The 19,558-nt window shown below is 36.0% G+C and overlaps 1 protein-coding gene across 1 annotated transcript in view; it reads right to left on the reverse strand.

The window, feature by feature from the left end:
* LOC132544725 (uncharacterized) overlaps positions 1-19,558 on the reverse strand; it is a 43,039-nt gene that overhangs the window by 15,424 nt on the left and 8,057 nt on the right. The window contains exons 3-5 of the mRNA XM_060208373.1: positions 4,675-5,081; positions 1,973-2,243; positions 1,284-1,354 (exon numbers count right to left, since the gene is read on the reverse strand). Coding sequence (XP_060064356.1) covers positions 1,284-1,354; positions 1,973-2,243; positions 4,675-5,081 — 749 coding nt within the window. The remainder of the gene's footprint in view (positions 1-1,283; positions 1,355-1,972; positions 2,244-4,674; positions 5,082-19,558) is intronic.

Raw genomic sequence — 19,558 nt, forward strand, 5'->3', positions numbered from 1 at the left:
AGATATTGAAAAGGAAAATGTAGGCAGCAAGTTAAATGTTATACAGTACTATTATGATTAATTAGAATAATCAAAGTTAAAGAGTAATATTTCTTTGATATCTTTGGTTTCCCAGTTTATACAAGAACGAAAGAAATATTCAACCAATTTTCACAATACTGTGAAATCAACTAATTCCATTCTAAAAAGAAATTTTCGGAAAAAAAAAAAAAAAAAAACCCAATATCCTCCGTCCACTAAAATCTAAATTATGAATATGATTCAAATGAACAATGAAAAACAGATACAACCCTACAACTACTCCTATGTTTCAACATCACATCCTACCAATAACAACCATATTTACCATTTAAAGACTTGAATCTTAACCAACAATTTTTAAAGACATTTTAAATCATTTAAGTTATTTTAAGAGAGTAAGACAGCCTGATCTGTGAGTTTACACTGGAGAAACTGTGCTGAACATCTTACGTTATGACTAGAGCTGGCAAAGATCATTTACTAGAAACAATTTGTTTTAAGCATTATCTTTTATAAACTTGATCAGGACCACTACTGTGCCATGAAGAGCAAGCCCTTTTCACCAATGACCTTGACCTATATGACCATAATGTTTGAAAGTCAAATCCATGTTTTATTTCAACTTTTTGTCTACCATCACAATTATTTTTCCAAATCAAGAGAAAGAAAAACTGATGTTAAGATTTTGAGAATGACTCTATTTGATATCCCAAAACCATCCTTTTTTATTCCGAGTAATCTCTAGACCTGAAACATCTGCTGGACAGACAAATGTTTGATTGCTATGAAGTACACCATCATGATGTGAGGTGACTAAGTGTCTTCATTTTCCTACCATAACTCGATGAATGTTAATGTATATCACTCAGATTTCAAATACTTTGTTTCACCAACTTACCTCTTCAGTAATATTTGCGAATACACAATTTCTTCGAGAAGGGTAATCTAGAAATTACTTTAAAAATGACTTCAAATTTACAAACAATGGGGTATTAGATATATGGACTTTGATGGATGTCATCAGGAATTCTGTACAAATACTCACGAGAGCTTTGAATTTGCGATTGATTTTCCATGCATATTAACGTGAAAATAAATCCTACGAAAAATAAGAAGTGCTTTACAGTATAACATTATTTAACAGAAAATTGATTGAATATTTCATCCAAAACCTGGGAAATCAAATCTCAGCCTTGTTACACAAAATTGCATCTACTAAACAGAATTTAAATATTTCTCCTCCCCATAAACCAAGTACTGACCTTTTTTCTGGATTTGCTGGAAGGATACCATGGTGGGTCTTTCTTTCCTGTCTGCTTAGAAGGCTTGGATGCTGAATTTGAAATTTACAAAATTATTATATATTGACAAACTTGTCAGTATTCAATAAATACCAGAGAACTTATTAATGAAAACAGAACATTTTTGAAGAATGTGATGTAGTATCTTAACCATAAGGTTTTGGATTATAAACGGTGTTCCGGCCAACATAAAAACGAGTTTCCATGAGTACATATGTAGTTCATTATAAATTCGGATATATTTGATATGTACAAAGTTTATTCCCTCTTGAAGAGCAAGGGTCATTTTGAGGCAGGGTTTCCCTCTAGAGGTAGGGTATGGTTTTCAGTACCTTTCTGCCACACTAAAGACCATGTGGACAGTCCACTGCATGCCGTCTAGGGAAATAAGGGCTATGCATCTTACTCAAAGATACAATTATGATAACACATGATTTTGTCTTCCTGAGAAACACAAACCAACTGAGTAAGGATCAAACCACATACAAATGTACCTCATATCTCCAACCGAGGCTAACTTATATGCTCTTTAAAACGAGGTCCAGACTCTGCAATTTTGTTTTTCTGGTTATATTACTATTTAAAGGGATCTTTAACAGCATAAAGTAAAATTTCAAATAAAAGATCAATGATTTTCTGAAAAGCCTCACCTGATTTTAAATTCTCATTTGATTTTAAATTTCTGGAGTCCTCAGGAGGTTTATTATCACTGGAAGACTTGATCTGTCCTGCTGTTATAACGTAACGGTTCATCTTCGACTCTAGTGCAGAGGTTGGTGGAGGCACCACATGGATACTTGGTTGAGCTGGGGCAGCTGGTACTAAAATCCCAGAAACATTTGGTGTAGAAGTTGGTGTGGATACTAGTGTTGTTGTATGACAAGCTATCTTTTGTTGGCCAATTGGAAGGTCATCAGATTCCTGCAACACAAAATTCATGATTTTTGGTCATTAAATATCAAAAGATGTATCAAGTATCAACAGGCAGGTATCCTTTGTGCTTCAATGTGATGAAAAGTATAAAGACAAGCATAGAATATTATCATAACTATTTCCAGTTTAGATAAAAGACAACACAAGCACATGTTTATACATGTTCGCTAATGATAAATATCTTACATAATTACCAATAGTATAAGAAAATTAATTCAGAAAAAGGATTGTTCGTAGGATGTTTCTGTTCCTACTTAAGAGATTAGTCCCCAGACTTCGGCCCATCATCAATACCGAAGAGGTTACCCTCACTATCACTGCATACTTGGAATATTTTATGACAAAACTGAAGGTTCCATGTCCTCGTGAACAAACAAGAAAACCAGATTGACATTTCAATGTATATTAAACAAATCTCAAGGTCACATGATGGTATGCTGTACTGGTTCAAGTTGGGTGTCACTCATTTGTAACCTTCAAAGAAGTGTTTCAGTCCGTGATTTGTCAATTTTTCCTCCTCAAACACACTCTTGACCAGTCAAATTAATTTGCTTGTGCTTCAATTTCAGTTTTGATTGTAACCCTGGAGTGTTGAGGGTGACTTGAACCCCAAACCCTGAAGTATTGAAGGTGACTTGAACCCCTTAACCCTGAAGTATTGAAAGTGACTTATACCCCAAACCCTGAGGTATTGAGGGTGACTTGAACCCCTTAACCCTGAAGTATTGAAGGTGACTTGAACCCCAAACCCTGAGGTATTGAGGGTGACTTGAACCCCTAAACCCTGAAGTATTGAGGGTGACTTGAACCCCAAACCCTGGTGTATTGAGGGTGACTTGAACCCCTAAACCCTGAAGTGTTGAAGGTGACTTGAACCCCCAAACCCTGAAGTATTGAGGGTGACTTGAACCCCTAAACTCTGAAGTATTGAGGGTGAATTGAACCCCAAAACCTGGAGTATTGAAGGTGACTTGAACCCCTAAACCCTGAAGTGTTGAAGGTGACTTGAACCCCCAAACCCTGAAGTATTGAGGGTGACTTGAACCCCTAAACCCTGAAGTATTGAGGGTGACTTGAACCCCAAAACCTGGAGTATTGAAGGTGACTTGAACCCCTAAACCCTGAAGTATTGAAGGTGACTTGAACCCTTTAACCCTGAAGTATTGAAAGTGACTTATACCCTAAACCCTGAGGTATTGAGGGTGACTTGAACCCCTTAACCCTGAAGTATTGAAGGTGACTTGAACCCCAAACCCTGAGGTATTGAGGGTGACTTGAACCCCTAAACCCTGAAGTATTGAGGGTGACTTGAACCCCAAACCCTGGTGTATTGAGGGTGACTTGAACCCCTAAACCCTGAAGTGTTGAAGGTGACTTGAACCCCCAAACCCTGAAGTATTGAGGGTGACTTGAACCCCTAAACTCTGAAGTATTGAGGGTGACTTGAACCCCAAAACCTGGAGTATTGAAGGTGACTTGAACCCCTAAACCCTGAAGTGTTGAAGGTGACTTGAACCCCCAAACCCTGAAGTATTGAGGGTGACTTGAACCCCTAAACCCTGAAGTATTGAGGGTGACTTGAACCCCAAAACCTGGAGTATTGAAGGTGACTTGAACCCCTAAACCCTGAAGTATTGAAGGTGACTTGAACCCCAATAAAGCAAGTACAAAATGAGTCAGAAATCCAAGTTGCTTTCAACATTTTCATCACTCTATAACATCAATGTTAGACTTGAATAGCTTTTCTTGGCAAAACCAGATAACTGATAAAGAAATTGACCTAAAAATAAAAGTTTAACCATAGTGTGATCATCAGTCTCAGAAAATATTAATACAGTCACAACCATCTGACTGCAAGGATTTGAAATTCCTTGGCAATCTGTGATGAAATCCATACTTCGCAAATTTAAATGACATAAGGAAGGTACCACATCTCTGGAGTAGATGTTAGTTAACTTTCCCCCCTGCCATAGTTCGAAGGGACAATAACCTCAAATAAGTTCAAATTTCTGCAGTTTTATTAAAAACTTTAAACAAAAGGACATATTATTCTTCAAGGTAATGAAATGGATAAAGGATTTGACCATGAACTGTTTTTAAGGTCTCAATTTTTCATTCTTGGAAAACAACCTTCACAGTAAACAGACCATAATGCTATAACTAAAGATTAAATCACTTTTGGTGATGTTGGACAAGGGGAGCTTACTCTTACTTAAAAAAAGTTTTTGGTGTACAAATATAACTGATACGTTATGTGAGAGATCAGCTGATTGTTTCAAGTTAATGGCTGTATTTCAAAGTCAGATGTTTGTCATTTTCATTTGTTTGATCCACTAAGAGAAACAAGTCAGAATGTAAATATAAAGATATAGATATTGTATATCAATACTGTTGGTGTCTGTGTTCAAACACTACTTACCTTACTCTTGCGTTTCCGTGTACTTTGTTCTGTACAATACATCTCACTGCTCTCGTAATACAGCATGGCTTTCCTGCTCACAGCATCTAGGTTCTTGGCAAGTCTGTATGTGGACTGTCGACGAGGCAAAGCCTCGAATCGTTTCTGAGCTGCTTTCTGTCTCTGCCGTTTCTCCTCCTCTGTTCCCTCCACAGAGTCCTCCTCTTTAATACATGAACAGTCGTTCTGACATTCTGGTTTTTGACACTCCTCCATGGGATCATGACCCCGTGCCCCAATGCTATCACAGATACAACCCAGTCGACAATACTCTTTATCACATGGTGTATCCAGAGACGGTCCACTCTCGTGATCAGGTGCCGACTCCGCAAACTTACACAGGTGACAGATACATCCATATCGACAGCCTGCCAAGGTAAAATTGGAATTAGCCCATCAGTAAAAAAATATGTTTTCATATACCATTTAGATTAAAACACAATAATTTAAATTTGCCCCTGTACAACAAATAAAGATTATGTGGGGAATAGTAAAAAATAAAAAAGAGTTGCAAAGGTGTACTATACATAGCTAATGTTGAGACTTGTCAAAGGAACATTTGTTGATAGCTTAAACAAGAAATCAACAAACTCGAGCTCTGCCCCACCCCCCACCTCTTCCAAATGAAAATACCCCACAAATTTTTCATAGCAAAATTAGCTTAACATGTAAAAAATTGACAACATGCCAGATTGATTGTACATATCATTCAGAAATATCACTCAGGCATTTTTATTCATATTAGTTGACTGCTGTTAATCAATAAACATGTCAGTAGTCCCAGGAATTTATATAATGTATATGAATGCTTCAGTCAAGGAACAATTCAAACATGTGGACAAGATCCAAATAGCCAAGCAGATAGGTCTAGTTGTGGGGCATATCTTACTGTAAGATCAAAAGTTTTTAAAAGGCTCAATTTTCGGTTTTTTTTTTCTTTTTCTTTTTAAAATAGTAATTCATTGGTACTTGATTTCATGGATAAATATTGAGATCAATAAATCTACTTGCACTAATTTTAGTGGACATAAGAATTTAAGGAATCAGATTACCCAAAAATTCAATAAAAATAAATCCCCACAAATTTGAATGATTGTACGGTAACAGAGGAGATACCCAAGAGTAAATATGAAAGACCTGATATAAAAAAATGATACAGAGAAAAGCTAGGACTGAAGGAGAACAACAATAATAAATCAATCTATTGATGAATACTTTATACTAATGTCATTCATGCTAATATGATTGAAAACAGAAAGTTGTCTCCCTTGAAGGAAAATAAATAGTGATAAGGGTTATTTTTTAGTCGGACAACAGTCCACCAACATAAAGCAATTGTGACATGATTGACTAGTTTTATTGTACTAGCCTTAAAGTTTGCTACATCATCAATATATTGGCTACATCATCAATATATTGGCTACAACATCAATATATTGGCTACAAAATCAATATATTGGCTACAACATCAATATATTGACTACAACATCAATATATTGGCTACAACATCAATATACTTGCTACAACATCAATATATTGGCTACATCATCAATATATTGACTACAACATCAATATATTGGCTACAACATCAATATATTGGCTACAAAATCAATATATTGGCTACAACATCAATAATATATTTGCTACAACATCAATATATTTGCTACAACATCAATATATTGGCTACAACATCAATATATTTGCTACAATATCACTATATTTGCTACAATATCACTATATCAAGAACCCATACTAAAATTTAAATATTACATCAGAATGTACAAGAATTATAATAAACTTTTATCATACAAAGAAAAGTCTAGATGTTGACAGGATTAACAGATTCTACTTGCTCTTATTTTGCTATAACCATAATTAAATAATAAATTAGATGTTAACAGCAATTAAAATACTCCATGTACATTTTCATAGTAAAAATTTTTAAAAATAGACCACATCATAGTAAGTATGAATATTTGAATATTTACAATATGGATTGTATCATAAGGACAGGGTATCTAAATTTATTCACAGGAAAAATTAGGGAGGCTGATGAGTAATAATATTGTTTAATTTGTAGTATTGTGGACCAATGTCTCCGTAGAATCAACATCCCTTATACATTACAGAAAGCAAATAGATATAAATTTTTAATACAAGAAAATTACACAATTATCTAACACACCATGATTTATCATATGAACACCAGATCAACGCAGCTTTACTGGCATAATTCTGATGTTGTTCATCCAATAACATGGCTTAGAATGAGTCACTTCATAGATGGTACTCGATGTCTGTAACAATACGGTTATGTAGCCAAGTTTCACTGCTGTGTCTAAACAGCTGTATCAATTTAGTAGCCAATCAATTTTAGTTAAGAAGAAACTCTTCTACTGTGAATAATGCTCTCAGCTTTTAATTTATCAAACGAAACAGCTTTATTGTTTTTGTGTTTTAATAACACTGCATCAAGAAATTTCAAAACAATTGTCTTGAGCTAGTGGGAAAGCTATTGTAATCATGAGTTAAAATGGGAAAACAGTGATGATGGATTTCTAGTTTTATCAAAATATTTCATTAATTAAGAAAATCAAATGATACCCTTAATTCTGATCATTAAAGTAAAGAAAAAACCGCTGCCTTTGTCTGCTACCTAATTAAACCATGTCAACAAAAATATTATTCTCTCTAAAAATCAATAAAACCAGAGCAAAACATCAATTAAGTCCTGAAAAATTAACACACGTAAAAATAAAAGAAGAGTATCAAATTTTCTGAAACAGTAAGCATCTTCTGTTCAATTACTGTAACACTTTAAGGCATGGATGTGCAGAGCTAGGTAAAGTGAAAATGCTATTCTTAACCCCTGAAAGCCAGAAGACTATTGGAGCAAGAATGCACATTAAGGTCTCATAATGATGAACTGAATTTATCTTATCAGCATTGTTATAATGATCCAGAAAACGTTCTTTCATAAACATAGGTGATAATCTAAAAAGCAAATAGACTAAAAAGACATAACGATAAGATAATCATATTCCAGGATTTTTGCTAGAACACTAATTTTAACAAATAGGCCAGAGCTAACATTTAAGTCTTACATCAAAAAACATTTTTTACTTGGTGTCAATTGGGAATCCTTAAGTCACTACTGCTAGCTGTTACATTTGATCCCATCAGAACGGATAATGAAAAAATAGGAAGTCATCTGCAGAACTTATGTTTTCATTAATTTTTCTATATACCAGTTTATATGTACTTTTATCATTAAAACCATCACAAGTACATTATGATTTTTAATACATGTAAGTGGTCAATGTTATCACAATAGTATAGCTATACCCCTAATACTGCCATTATGTTGACATAATAATTGCTGAAGGAAGTGGTGAGGTCATACCTGGCCTGGACCGGCAGTAAGGTAGTAGTGGTGTTGGTGGGTTAGTAGTAGTGGTGGTATATGCGTGGTGAAAACTAGTGGAACATACACTACAAAAGCCTGAAGGAAAACAGCATAGCATTTGGCAGATTAGTGAGGAAACATTAAAGTGTTACAGAAACAAAAGTTACAAAGTGTGAAAAATGATTAGATAAGCATTGTAAAATCTTGATGATTAAATATAGGGAATCTGAAAAAGAGGTGACTAAAGAAACTCGAACCAACTTCCAAATAAACAAAAGAAAAAATGTAGGACAGCAATGAAACACGGTTGTATGTTTTGATTTTATGTCAGTCATATCATACCTGTAAATAAATAAGAAAATTGAACCATCTTCCAAATAAATAAAAAGAAGAAAGATTTAAGAAAAAGGATATTTATGAAATATGGTTGGATGCTTTCCTTTGATTCCAGTCTTACCGTACCTGTTTTAATAACTTATTCTTATACTTCAAACTAATCATAGACAGTAGACAAAAACACTGAGCAGGTAATGCTTGCCTGGAGATAAACATATTTATAACTTTTTCTTTGACAAGTAAGTTGGTTTCTGTCTAGCCATTAGTTCACTGGTAAGTCACAAACCAAGTCTGGATCTCTCATGTATTTTTATAACACAACTCACACACCAAAACTGGATCACACATGTATTTTACAACACAAGTCACAAACCAAGTCTGGATCACTCATGCATTTTTTAACAACACAAGTCACAAACCAAGTCTGGATCACTCATGTATTTTTTACAACACAAGTCACAAACCGAGTCTGGATCACCCATGTATTTTTTACAACACAACTAACACACCAAGTCTGGATCACCAATGTATTTTTTACAACAAAAGTCACAAACCAAGTCTGGATCACTCATGCATTTTTTACAACACAAGTCACAAACCAAGTCTGGATCACTCATGTATTTTTTACAACACATGTCACAAACCAAGTCTGGATCACACATATATTTTTTACAACACAAGTCATAAACAAATTCTGGATCACTCATGCATGAACTTGTTTATCCACTGTTACAGGTAGCTAGGATATTGTCTGTATTTAAAAGCACATTACCACAGGACATCATGATCTACCTAATTTGTTCCATATAAATACCAGGACATAGTCATCAAGATTCCCCGCCCATGTTTGTTTGCAAAATATATACATTTTAAGTGAGCAACATGGAAAAGTAAACTATGGAAACCATTCATTGTTTATGTTCAGTACAAAGTCCAATTAAAAGTGATCAATATAGTAACTATTCAGTAACATAATACTGTGAATATTAAAATCAGCTTATCATACCTCTATATTCATTTTGAATGCTGGAAAATGAAAGTTACTATAACTTCAGATGTCCTGCAGAAAGCAATCATACACTCAGGTAAGAGCAGCCTTATTTGATTAGTCTCCATATATAGTAAACGTACATATCAAGTCCCATCTAAATCTTATCATTACTTCAGAAGATATCAAGTGCAATTCAATCAGGACACGCCTGCCTCATTAGATATCTGCAGAATTAGCCAATAATCAAAGTTAAGAGAGTGGTTAAGGTAATAAGTCTGCTTAGTGAGTCTTCTAACACAATTTATCATTCCTTTGAAAGAAGTGTAGGAAGCAATCCTCAAGACTGTTTCAAGAACCAATCAGGTAACAGCATCATGATTAAATATGCACGTAATTCACAGTTCATCGAACTTGAGCGAAGAAATTATGAAATAAGTTTACCAAGAAAGCATCATCAAAATTCATTTGTTTCTTCAAAAGATAACATGTAGAAAGCCTTTAGTAAGAGTGCTGAAAGGTATCAGCCAATCAGGTCACAGCAGCCTCATTAACTATGAGTGGAATTCGCCGTTAATTGAACTTGGTCAAGGAATTAAGGTAAAAAGTGTACCAATCATGTGCCATCAAAATCAAACCAGTCCTTCAAAAGATATAATGTGGAAAGTAGCATTCGGATGGACAGACAACCAATTTGAATATCCCCCGCCAACTTCATTGTGTAGGGGATAATAACTCGATCGTGTCATACACAAAAAACTATGTAAGCTACACTGATGTTAATCCTAAAAACATACATCCATATTGTGTTCATGCACACGACCTGTAATCTAACCTACCTGTCAGCCCCATTCCCAGAAACATTGTTACATGCCCTGTGGCCTTAACTTGTTATAGTATACAACACAAGCCCTCCTTCCACAGAAACATTGTTACATGCCCTGTGCCCTACACTTGTTATAGTATACAACACAAGCCCTCCTTCCCTAGAAACATTGTTACATGCCCTGTGGCCTTTACTTGTTATAGTATACAACACAAGCCCTCCTTCCACAGAAACATTGTTACATGCCCTGTGCCCTATAACTGTTATAGTATACAACACAAGCTCTCCTTCCACAGAAACATTGTTACATGCCCTGTGCCCTACACTTGTTATAGTATACAACACAAGCCCTAGAAACACATGCCCTGTTCCCTATAACTGCCCTACACTTGTTATAGTATACAACACAAGCCCTCCTTCCCTAGAAACATTGTTACATGCCCTGTGCCCTATAACTGTTATAGTATACAACACAAGCTCTCCTTCCACAGAAACATTGTTACATGCCCTGTGCCCTATAACTGTTATAGTATACAACACAAGCTCTCCTTCCACAGAAACATTGTTACATGCCCTGTGCCCTATACTTGTTATAGTATACAACACAAGCTCTCCTTCCACAGAAACATTGTTACATGCCTTGTGCCCTATAACTGTTATAATATACAACACAAGCTCTCCTTCCACAGAAACATTGTTACATGCCTTGTGCCCTATAACTGTTATAATATACAACACAAGCTCTCCTTCCACAGAAACATTGTTACATGCCTTGTGCCCTATAACTGTTATAATATACAACACAAGCTCTCCTTCCACAGAAACATTGTTACATGCCTTGTGCCCTATAACTGTTATAATATACAACACAAGCTCTCCTTCCACAGAAACATTGTTACATGCCTTGTGCCCTATAACTGTTATAATATACAAGACAAGCTCTCCTTCCACAGAAACATTGTTACATGCCTTGTGCCCTATAACTGTTATAATATACAACACAAGCTCTCCTTCCACAGAAACATTGTTACATGCCTTGTGGCTCCATCCCTATCAAAGGTTTTTAGAGGACATGTGTACATTGTTAGTAACTTCCCACTTGGATGAATTCGTAAGTTACTAAATATAGTGTGGAGAAAAAAGGTCATAAATCATGGGCTATATATACACAACCAGACCAAAATTTGACACAAGATCTCCGTCTACCTGTGATCACAAACTCAGGAAGTATCAAGGTATTATCATACAAACAAAAGCATTATTAAAAGTTATTACTTTATGCAAAACAACTACTACATTTCCTATTTTAAAGATGAAAAATTATCTGGAAAATAACTTAATATCACACTTTAGTACTGTACTGACCCCGTAAAGGAGAGTTAGTCACTCCACCTTTATACAATTCAGACCAGCTGCCTTGGTTTGAATTGACTGATAAAAGACAACCATTAATCAGGAGTTCCTAAGAGTGACCTTGAATAGAGAGAGTTCAAAGTAATTCTTATTTTGCAACTCAACCAGCCAAATATCATTATTTTACGGCTTTTGTTTAACCTTGACTGAACGCTTTTGAACAAATTATACCTTTGTGACCTCCAAACCTTGAATATTGGTCAAAGTAGTTCCTTTTTAAAAATTCTGTGATGCTTAATTCCAGGAGCTTAAAAGCCAAATCACTATGAAGAAACATTGAATAATCAGAAGAAATCGTTTGAATGTTTAAACAAACTTGACCCTTGTAACCTTGAATATGGGTCAGTGTCTATATATTTTTTTTTAATTTTGACGTCTTCATCCCAAAAACTTAAAATCCAAATATCATGATTCTAGGCTTTTTGATTATCAAAAAAAAAATGAAGTTGAGCAATTTGAAAATATTTAAAACCATGCTACTTTTTTGTCTCCTTTCTCCAACTCATAGGTGTTTTTTCTATTATCTGAACCTAAACAGAGAATGAAACAGATTTATCTTCACAAGGCTTGCTACTAAACTTTGTTATGATAATGGTATCTAAACTCCTGAAATATGACAGGTTGATGACCTTTATTAATTAGACAGGTAAACCTCATACAATGTACTGTCCACAAGGTAGTCTACTTTAGTTTAGTGAGTTATTTTTATATTGACAATCATGGCATGGACTTCACATCAAATTTACCAACCTTCTGTAAATAAAATCATTTTCAACCTGCCTGGTTAATAAAACACAAGAGGTAACTGACCTGCCCGAAATGAGATCTGACCTGCCCTAGGCAGTCTGGGCAATGTGAAAGTCTAGTGCTGTGAATATTTGGTGAACACTAAACATATCGAAGCTTGAATAACGACAACACTATATATTTTCATTGTACATACATAATTGCCCCTCCATCTCTACCATCCCCCCACCCCTCCCCTTAAATTTAACATGTTATAAAATAATTAACATTAATCATTATCTGTCCCAGCTTTTCTTTGATTGGCTGTGGACCTGGAAATCTTCCCAATCCTCTAAACACCTAGTAGCATGTGTGAACATATCTTTTTTATCGATTGTAACCGTTTGACATTTAACATTGACCAAAATTTAAGTTGTTTCTGTCATTTTAGTAGACAGAAACCTTAAACACAACTTTGAGCATCGTATTATGTATTATAACACAAATCCCGTTAAGCAGTTACTGTGTCACATGATCAATGACACCAATATTGATCCTTATATACTGAACATCATTATCATGACCAACATCCTCAGTCAGATTTTGTTTCTCTGATCTGTGACTTACCAAGTATGATCTAATCAGGTGATCATTTGTTTTAGAATTAGCATGCACAAGACCATTTCAGAGATTTGTTTAGGTTGGTAATTTCCATGGGATAAGTTCTTATTAGACAACCAGTAGAAGTGTGACGTTTCAATAACTACATGGTTACCATCATCAGACCAATGACTAGTGTTAAGTGTACTAGCACTGAAGTTTGCAGTGTGTAAGATGGTAAGGTGACCTTCACTTGAACTCATTGAAACATCACATTCCAATCTTCTACTGGTTGTGTTATAAGATGAAGGTGACTGTGTAGTCATCGAAACGTCACATTCTAATCTTCTACTGGTTGTGTTATAAGAACAATATGATAAGGTTATTGTGTTGTCAATGGAAACACCACATTCCTTAACTTGTGTTATAAGAACTTATGCAAAAGACAAGTTGACCAACTGGTCAATATTGTTTGATTGTCATAAATATGACATAGGCAAAATTGACCAACAAGTGCTTGTTACATGGGGTTTTACCTCATCAAGAGGCAGATTCTCCATGTAGGAGATGGTGGCTACCTCACTGAACAACATATGGAAGGCCAGTTTTATTGTATCTAGAGCAAATGATAACGAGATGAAGACGGTGTCCACCTCATTGAACAAGATATGGAAGGCCAGTCTTACGTAATCTAGAGCATTAATGAGATGAAATGTCTTTCCAAATAAAGATCATGACAACAGTGTCAGGTCATGATCTCAACACAAACTGTCCCAAGTAGGGACTGATCCATACATTTCTTATCTAATGTAGGATAATTCCTGTTCTACCAACTGAGCTACCATGGAGGATACAAATCCAAACTCCAAGTAGCCTTGTCATTCTTTCCAAACTGTAGGACTAAGAAGTGGTAAATTTTAGGGACCTCCTAGCTAATTATAACATTAGGCCTCGGAGCTTAGATTTCTATGACCTTAAATAATGTCAATTCTTTCCACAAATTTTGTCACATGTCATATGCCAAACTCAAGGCTGAATATGAAACATCACTATTACCACTAAGATATTTCTGTCAAATTGCGACATTGAATATAAGTCATTATCACTTCTTAAAAGCTTTGCCATTAAATAGGACTGCAAATTACTGTAAGCTTAATGGAAACTCAACCAAATCATGATCATTCAGATTGTTTTAGCTTAAACTGTCTATTTTGACCTTGATCAAAATGTACCTCACATCCTTTGATTTTAAACAATACAATTGAAACTTGTTATGTATATAACCGACCGTTGTTTCAACAGATACACAACACACACTGTTCGATCTTCCCCTCACACAACACACACTGTTCAATCTTCCCCTTATACAACACACACTGTTCAATCTTCCCCTTATACAACACACACTGTTCAATCTTCCCCTTATACAACACACACTGTTCAATCTTCCCCTTATACAACACACACTGTTCAATCTTCCCCTTATACAACACACACTGTTCAATCTTCCCCTTATACAACACGCACTGTTCAATCTTCCCCTTATACAACACACACTGTTCAATCTTCCCCTTATACAACACGCACTGTTCAATCTTCCCCTTATACAACACGCACTGTTCAATCTTCCCCTTATACAACACACACTGTTCAATCTTCCCCTCATACAACACACACTGTTCAATCTTCCCCTCATACAACACACACTGTTCAATCTTCCCATCACACAACACACACTGTTCAATCTTCCCCTTACACAACACACACTGTTCAATCTTCCCCTTACACAACACACTGTTCAATCTTCCCCTTACACAACACACTGTTCAATCTTCCCCTTACACAACACATACTGTTCAATCTTCCCCTTACACAACACACTGTTCAATCTTCCCCTTACACAACACACACTGTTCAATCTTTCCCTCATACAACCCACACTGTTCATTCTTCCCCTTACACAACACACACTGTTCAATCTTTCCCTTATACAACCCACACTGTTCAATCTTCCCCTTACACAACACATACAGTTCAATCTTCCCCTTAAAAAACACATACTGTTCAATCTTCCCCTTACACAACACACTGTTCAATCTACCCCTTATACAACACACACTGTTCAATCTACCCCTTACACAACACACTGTTCAATCTTCCCCTCACACAACACACACTGTTCGATCTTCCCCTTACACAACACGCACTGTTCAATCTACCCCTTACACAACACACACTGTTCAATCTTCCCCTCATACAACACACACTGTTCAATCTTCCCCTTACACAACACACACTGTTCAATCTTCCGATCATGCAACACACACTGTTCAATCTTCACTTTACACAACACACACTGTTCAATCTTCCCCTTATACAACACGCACTGTTCAATCTTCCCCTTATACAACACACACTGTTCAATCTTCCCCTTATACAACACACACTGTTCAATCTTCCCCTTATACAACCCACACTGTTCAATCTTCCCCTTATACAACACACACTGTTCAATCTTCCCCTCATACAACACACACTGTTCAATCTTCCCCTCATACAACACACACTGTTCAATCTTCCCATCACACAACACACACTGTTCAATCTACCCCTTACACAACACACACTGTTCAATCTTCCCCTCATACAACACACACTGTTCAATCTTCCCCTTACACAACACACACTGTTCAATCTTCCCCTCATACAACACACACTGTTCAATCTTCACTTTACACAACACACACTGTTCAATCTTCCCCTTATACAACACACACTGTTCAATCTTCCCCTTATACAACACACACTGTTCAATCTTCCCCTTATACAACACACACTGTTCAATCTTCCCCTTATTCAACACGCACTGTTCAATCTTCCCCTTATACAACACACACTGTTCAATCTTCCCCTTATACAACACACACTGTTCAATCTTCCCCTCATACAACACACACTGTTCAATCTTCCCATCACACAACACACACTGTTCAATCTTCCCCTTACACAACACACTGTTCAATCTTCCCCTTACACAACACACTGTTCAATCTTCCCCTTACACAACACACACTGTTCAATCTTCCCATCACACAACACACACTGTTCAATCTACCCCTTACACAACACACACTGTTCAATCTTCCCCTCATACAACACACACTGTTCAATCTTCCCCTTACACAACACACACTGTTCAATCTTCCCCTCATACAACACACACTGTTCAATCTTCCCCTTACACAACACACACTGTTCAATCTTCCGATCATGCAACACACACTGTTCAATCTTCACTTTACACAACACACACTGTTCAATCTTCCCCTTATACAACACACACTGTTCAATCTTCCCCTTATACAACACACACTGTTCAATCTTCCCCTTATACAACACACACTGTTCAATCTTCCCCTTATACAACCCACACTGTTCAATCTTCCCCTTATACAACACACACTGTTCAATCTTCCCCTCATACAACACACACTGTTCAATCTTCCCCTCATACAACACACACTGTTCAATCTTCCCATCACACAACACACACTGTTCAATCTACCCCTTACACAACACACACTGTTCAATCTTCCCCTCATACAACACACACTGTTCAATCTTCCCCTTACACAACACACACTGTTCAATCTTCCCCTCATATAACACACACTGTTCAATCTTCACTTTACACAACACACACTGTTCAATCTTCCCCTTATACAACACACACTGTTCAATCTTCCCCTTATACAACACACACAATCTTCCCCTTATACAACACGCACTGTTCAATCTTCCCCTTATACAACACACTGTTCAATCTTCCCCTTATACAACACACACTGTTCAATCTTCCCCTTATACAACACACACTGTTCAATCTTCCCCTCATACAACACACACTGTTCAATCTTCCCATCACACAACACACACTGTTCAATCTTCCCCTTACACAACACACTGTTCAATCTTCCCCTTACACAACACACTGTTCAATCTACCCCTTACACAACACACACTGTTCAATCTTCCCCTTATACAACACACACTGTTCAATCTTCCCCTCATACAACACACACTGTTCAATCTTCCCCTTACACAACACACACTGTTCAATCTTCCCCTTATACAACACACACTGTTCAATCTTCCCCTGATACAACACACACTGTTCAATCTTACAACACACACTTCAACACAACACACTGTTCAATCACCCCTTACACAACACACACTGTTCAATCTTCCCCTTATACAACACACACTGTTCAACATACAACACACACTGTTCAATCTTCCCATCACACAACACACACTGTTCAATCTTCCCCTTACACAACACACTGTTCAATCTTCCCCTTACACAACACACTGTTCAATCTTCCCCTTACACAACACATACTGTTCAATCTTCCCCTTATACAACAAACACTGTTCAATCTACCCCTTACACAACACACACTGTTCAATCTTCCCCTTACACAACACACACTGTTCAATCTTCTCCTCATACAACACACACTGTTCAATCTTCCAATCACACAACACACACTGTTCAATCTTCCCCTTATACAACACACACTGTTCAATCTTCCCCTAATTTAATACTTTACATCTATTATATGTTGCTGTATTTAACTATTACAGTAAAACCCTACCTACTCAATCCCATATTTCTTGAATGCCTTTTATTCATCAAACTGGCCACTTGGTCCTGATCGTGTCCTTTGTATTTCTAGTTAATTATCCTCGGATTTCTGTATTTTAAAAAAATCATCAACATATAAAAATATAGTCAATCAATAAACTGAAAGTTTTATTTTGATTAAAGTTCGCCCGCGGTAACAGTGAAACACTGAACACATATAACATTACTGGTAACACACCAGACATCCTTTGAGTTCTTATCTGTGTGACAATAATCCTGCTATACCAGTGACTGGTGAACTGACTACCAGTTCTGTAGCAGGTGAAGCATATCGCTGTGTATACACTTGACCAGGAGAGTCTATTTACACTTCACCTGACTCTATATATACAACACAGGTCAATAGTCTCGGAGACATATCAATCAGTCCAGTCACTCTCTAATGATATAGAAATAAATGTTAACGACACAATATATTCAGAACTAAAACAGCATGGATGTGTAGTACTTATCTCCAACAACACTGATAGCTATATATAGAAACTCACTGGAGTTTGATGGTGAAGTATACACGTATTACCTACGATACAGAACACAAATATTTCTCAACTGAACTGTCATGTCGGAGCATAAATATTTAATATACTTTTAATATCATGAAACTATAAGGTCTAGCATTGTCACTATCTAGTATTACAATCTTCTCTAATGTCAACATCCTAATTATCAATATACAATTATGTCGATATTACAACACATTTCGTATCCTCTCAAGTGTTCATATCACAACTCTCTAGTATTTAAAACCACATCATTTTCCATCATTAATATTACAAAGTTTTTGGTTTTGTAAACATGAACACTCATTAATGTTAGAACAGAGACCATTCCAATCTTACAACCCTGAACATTCTTGAATATCACAGAACAAAGAACATTCCAATGTTACAACCCTAAATACTGTGTAGTTGTAGGACATTTCCTACTGTTGTTATTGGGTATAACACTTCCTGGTGTACACTGATTATCCAGTACAGTACTGCGCTGTGCATTCAAACAGAAAATTCTAACTTGATACGTGATAAAGTGGACTGTGAATGTAAAAACTACATTAGAGTCGATTATATTTAAACTTGTAAGGCTGATATCAAATAAAACATGGAATATTTCGTGAATATTATACGCGTCTACATTTGTTCTGACCTGACTTCCTATACATTCCAGTAGCATTTTGAAAACAGCTGATAACTTACACTCTACGTGTGGATAATGAACAAATACATTCAAAACGCCTTTAATTTACAATAACAAATTACTTCTAGTGAAGTCATGAAATACAAACATCTGATCTGCATACCTTTGCAGACGAGTTTTAACTTGCCTTTGAAAAGCAAGGTCATAATTACAGAATGAAATTTAAACTCTGGAGTGATCACCCTTATGTTTATGTGCCTACTAAGAAGATACATGCATTGCTTTAAATATAAAATACAGGCATACAAGACAAATAGACTCTGTACCTAGTAGACATAAGATCTCTGTTATCTCTTACACTTAAGAACCTGTGTAGAACTCCATATTCTTTCCCCAGCTTTTTCTATAACAAACTACATAATCCCTCACCCATAACCATTTCCAATATAGTGAAACACACTTAATATCATTTTTCATTGGTCAAGGAGAAATGTGATAATAAGCAGAACGTGACATTAACAGTTGGCACAATTTTTCCAGACATCTAAACCCAAAAGTTAATTTTCTGATGCGCCAAATCTAACAGAAATTGTTTGAAGACAATGTTAATTGATTTGTTTTCCCCATAATAACAGTGATTTTCTTTAAATTTTGTTTGTTTATTTCAAATATCTAAACTGCTATCATAAATTATAGTGAACAATC

Source organism: Ylistrum balloti, unplaced genomic scaffold (genome assembly GCF_031769215.1).
Source record: "Ylistrum balloti isolate Yb309-2 unplaced genomic scaffold, AGI_CSIRO_Ybal_v1 Utg369808, whole genome shotgun sequence".
Classification (NCBI taxonomy): Eukaryota; Metazoa; Mollusca; class Bivalvia; order Pectinida; family Pectinidae; genus Ylistrum; species Ylistrum balloti.